General features: G+C 33.8%; 1 protein-coding gene across 2 annotated transcripts; it reads right to left on the reverse strand.

Moving 5' to 3' along the window:
- Positions 1 to 200: 200 nt before the first annotated feature.
- LOC131666725 (uncharacterized) lies at positions 201 to 3252 on the reverse strand. 2 transcript variants are annotated; one of them, XR_009302125.1, is made up of 5 exons: positions 2912 to 3252; positions 2558 to 2827; positions 2280 to 2489; positions 1480 to 1844; positions 201 to 552 (listed from the first exon to the last, which is right to left on the reverse strand). XR_009302125.1 is itself a non-coding variant. In XM_058939589.1 (4 exons), exons 1-4 carry the CDS (start codon positions 3117 to 3119, stop codon positions 1558 to 1560), a joined length of 975 nt encoding a protein of 324 aa, XP_058795572.1. In that variant the 5' UTR covers positions 3120 to 3252; the 3' UTR covers positions 1103 to 1557. The 2 variants fall into 2 exon arrangements, 1 of the variants encoding a protein (XP_058795572.1); XM_058939589.1 differs by lacking the exon at positions 201 to 552 and having other exon boundaries at positions 1103 to 1844.
- Positions 3253 to 3865: the final 613 nt, after the last annotated feature.

Consider the following 3865-nt stretch of genomic DNA (forward strand, 5'->3'; position numbering starts at 1 on the left):
TTCTTTTAAAATTATGTTACCACAATTTTTCAATACGTTAACAATTAATATATACTATTCACAATAATGCAATCAATAATAATTGTAAAATGAAAAAAAATTCACATTTTTTAATTGTTTCAAAATGTAATTGCAAAATATGGAAATGTAAAGTAAATCGTCTCATTTGTAGTTAACAAACCAATTTTATTATCCAGCAACAAACTTGAAAGGATTTCATACGGTAATAATCTAATAAAATACATCACTTAATTTATCATACAATTACAGATAAACTTTACTACTTACTCTCCTGTAAGAATAACGTATTACAATTATGCAAACAAAACCTGTACAGGTAGCTTTAGATTTTTAACAATGCAAACGCTCGCTCTGTGTCAAATATAAATTGGATTTTATAACCTTTGGTTTTCTCGTTACATTAATTACAGTTTATTAAATAGTTTTCATTGATATATTTTTTGTGATGCTGATTCTTGAGATCGACAGGCATGACACTTAAACTTTTTTACGCGAGTGTTGTCCTTGCGTAGTGTGCTTTCTTCTCCAAATCTATAGGCATTTAAATGTTTTGAAACAATTTGGTTCATTAAAAAAGTATGATCTTCTTAAAGCACTCTATACACACACATTCCCACACACACAACATATCAAATTATATGAACAGATATATTATTCGATTACTTATTTTCAAGCATAATTATTAAAAATGTAGTTATAACATCACCATGTCAATTAGGTTAAACAATCGAAAGTCAATGTTTCTGATGAAGAGTGAATTTTCAAAAAATATTAAATAATCGACTTGGCCAAAACAGCTGCCATTGAATCAATGCAATTGTCCGATACTAAATTATCGAATTATATACTTTTCCCTATCCTGATTCCCGCCAGCGTTCTCAGACAGAATGCCCATTAGTTAGCAAGGCGACGTATCGGATCAACGTATAGTCAACCACTTTCATTTTAAATCACTCAATGATAAATTTTGTAATGATGGAAAGAAGGAAAATAGCGATAGATGGAAAATCACTTAATTTTAATTATATTCAGCTGAATTATATTCATTATAAAATTTATCATTTAAAAAATCATAAGGGAATCAAGACAGTATGTTACGTTTAAGTCACTCAACTTTTACCGTATTATGAAAGAGAAATATAAATTGTTTGTCAGACTTTAGAATTTGTAATATCGGTTGAATGCTTCCTATTTTATGCCAGGTCTATCATAAGTAGTGGAAGAACACGAGTAACTATTACTAACAGCATGAACAAAATTTATTTATTTAAGAGTTTCTCGTCTCATGTACCTTTCCACCCTCGCTTCGCTAGGGTGTAAATGCCACACGAGACAAAAATCTACTTTCCCGCACTCGTATCGCAATGTACTATTTTATTGACATTCTACTGAGTTCGACTCATGTGTTTATTTTGCTAATAATTTTTCTTTATTTATTCGAGTTTGCTTATACCGTACCTTGATCAATGGAGCATATTTCAGCTTTTCTGTTTTTGAGCAATGCCTCAAATTCGACGCATTATTTAACACAACCATTTAATGATCCTTCACAGTCTCATTCTCGATGATTTTGGCAACGTCCTCTTTGTTTGCAAGATACTCGAGGTACGCCCCTGACAATTGCATCTGCTGCATCTGTTTCTCAAGCTTTTCTATTGATTTTCGTAAATTATCTGATTCATTCAGTGAATCGTCAGGTTCTTCAGTTATCAAATTAACTGGTTCTTTTTGCACTTTTTCATTGTATTCTATTACATTTCGAGTAACATCTTTCAAATCGCCCACGGACTCATCACGTTGATTATTTTCAACAGTTTGATCACCTTGTTAAAAAAGAATGAGGTATGGTTAATGAACATTTTAATCATGAATGCGATATTTGCGTATCGCTTATTAATCAGCTATACTCCGTAATATATTTCCGCGAACACTTTTCTACATAATAAAAGCAGTATTTGCATTAACTGTCATGTTATGTATAGAGGGAGGGGGAGGGGAGGAGTGTTTTAACTTAAAAAAATGAAAAAATACGATTGGTTCATTTACAATATTTTAAATACTCCTGAATTATTATCAAAGCACTTGACACAATTGAAATAAACTGAAAAATTGATTTTCAACGGGAATAAAAATCTTTTTTATGTATTGTGAGTTTTCATTTCTTATATATTGATCGAGTGATCAAATTATTCTTAAAAGCTAAAATTAGTACGGATCTAAGTTAAAATAAGTTCTTTTTCTGAAAAATTGTTTATTACTTGGTTTAGTGATGACGGACAGCCGGACATCGTCTCTTGCTTTCGACAATTCCTCGTGTTTCATTGTCAGACACACTGTCTGCTGGACAGCTAGACGAAGTAGTCGATCGAGATGCTTGCGATCCTTCTCTGCAACGGCCAGCTGCTGCTTCAGCTTATTCTCGCGATTCGCGTTCTCCTCGAGGCGCGCAGCGAACGCCGCGTGATGACCTATAGGGATGCTTTTCATATCGTTGCGAGTAACCATCCGAATCATTTGTGACTATTGCAAAGCTTACTTAAGGAAATCGGCGTGCTCAGTTCTTTTAATTTCTTCAGGAAATTTGTCAGTGTGGCTAGTTTGAGTATCGTCTCATTTGTTACAGCCTTCGAGATCTCGTATTTACGTCCGATACCCCCGATTAGGTTTTCCGTAGCATTCTTAATGGACATCAGTATCGCTGCCAAACTCTTAATTTTTTCGTTCTTATCTGACAGCTCTGCCTTCAATTGCATCACCTCGTATCGCAAGTCAAATAAGCTCTGGTCCGTATCATCCTCGTCAGGTGCTGTCGAAAATTAATCGAATGCCAATCCTTGCGTACAAATGCGACTATTTTTCGCATGTTCGCTTTAATGCGGATCAGAATTACCTTTATATGTAGGGCATATTCCAGCCACATGGTTTGGATCGGCGAGGCACGCAACTGACTTATGCGCCAATTGCAACTCTTCCTTCACCTTTGTTAATTCATCCGAACAAATGTGCAAAGCCGTAATCACTTCATTCCCGTAAGTAAAGGCAGTTCGTGTTGCGTTGCTCACGCGATTTTTAGACTCCTTACGTTCACCACTGCTCATTTTACTTAGCAGAAAAAAGAATTTCAACTATAAACGCCAAACTTGAAAGCGTTAATTACCTCTGCCACTGTTGTATATCAGCTCAACGTTGTCAACAAAATAAGATCAAACTCAAATGAACCCCGGACTTAAAGACTACGAGTCAAAAGTCGTATGAGGAAACCGAGACACAAACTGTACACAATAAACACACTGAAGACTGTACACAAACAAATTCTCGTATGTATACATTCGATAAATTAAGACAATGTCTATAGTTCTTTCTATCGGTGTTCCGATTTTATGCAAACGGGAGTATGTATATCTGTTGTTCGTCGTGTTCCAAAGTATGATATACTTTTTTACTTGTCGCTTAAAGTTTCATTAAATAACAAATTCATTAGACTTTATGTATACTTATAAATATTTTTTTTCCAATTCAAAATCAAAGTGCATCACTTGATGTGTGGATGTCATTTATAGGCAAAGTGACTAACTTAATTATTATTGGTTGTATAACAATGGACAAGTAGAAACAAATGTACTTTTTATAACAACCGTATGGCTTTAATTAGCAATATCTTTTGAGTTTTTTCTACAAGAAGAAAAAGTTTATTGGAAAAATGACGGGTTATTAAAACAAGAACAATGCCAACTGAGCAGTTAATTTATGCGAAGAAATCTACGTAATTTTTACGAAAAAATTAAGTGCACCGATATCCGTAATTTTTAAAGCATTGAAAGTTTAGAAAGAAAACAAGTAAAAG

Source organism: Phymastichus coffea, unplaced genomic scaffold, assembly GCF_024137745.1.
Source record: "Phymastichus coffea isolate CEN01 unplaced genomic scaffold, Cenicafe_Pcof_1.1 PCOF00060, whole genome shotgun sequence".
In the NCBI taxonomy this organism is placed as follows: Eukaryota; Metazoa; Arthropoda; class Insecta; order Hymenoptera; family Eulophidae; genus Phymastichus; species Phymastichus coffea.

Excerpts from the sequence above, each read along its gene's own strand:
- LOC131666725 (XM_058939589.1), bottom strand. The coding sequence starts at position 3,119 with ATGAGCAGTGGTGAACGTAAGGAGTCTAAAAATCGCGTGAGCAACGCA. Across the intron at positions 2,490-2,557 it reads GAGCACGCCGATTTCCTTAA|GTCATCACGCGGCGTTCGCT; the intron begins GTAAGCTTTGCA and ends GCATCCCTATAG. Across the intron at positions 1,845-2,279 it reads GTCCGTCATCACTAAACCAA|GTGATCAAACTGTTGAAAAT; the intron begins GTAATAAACAAT and ends TTTTTTAACAAG.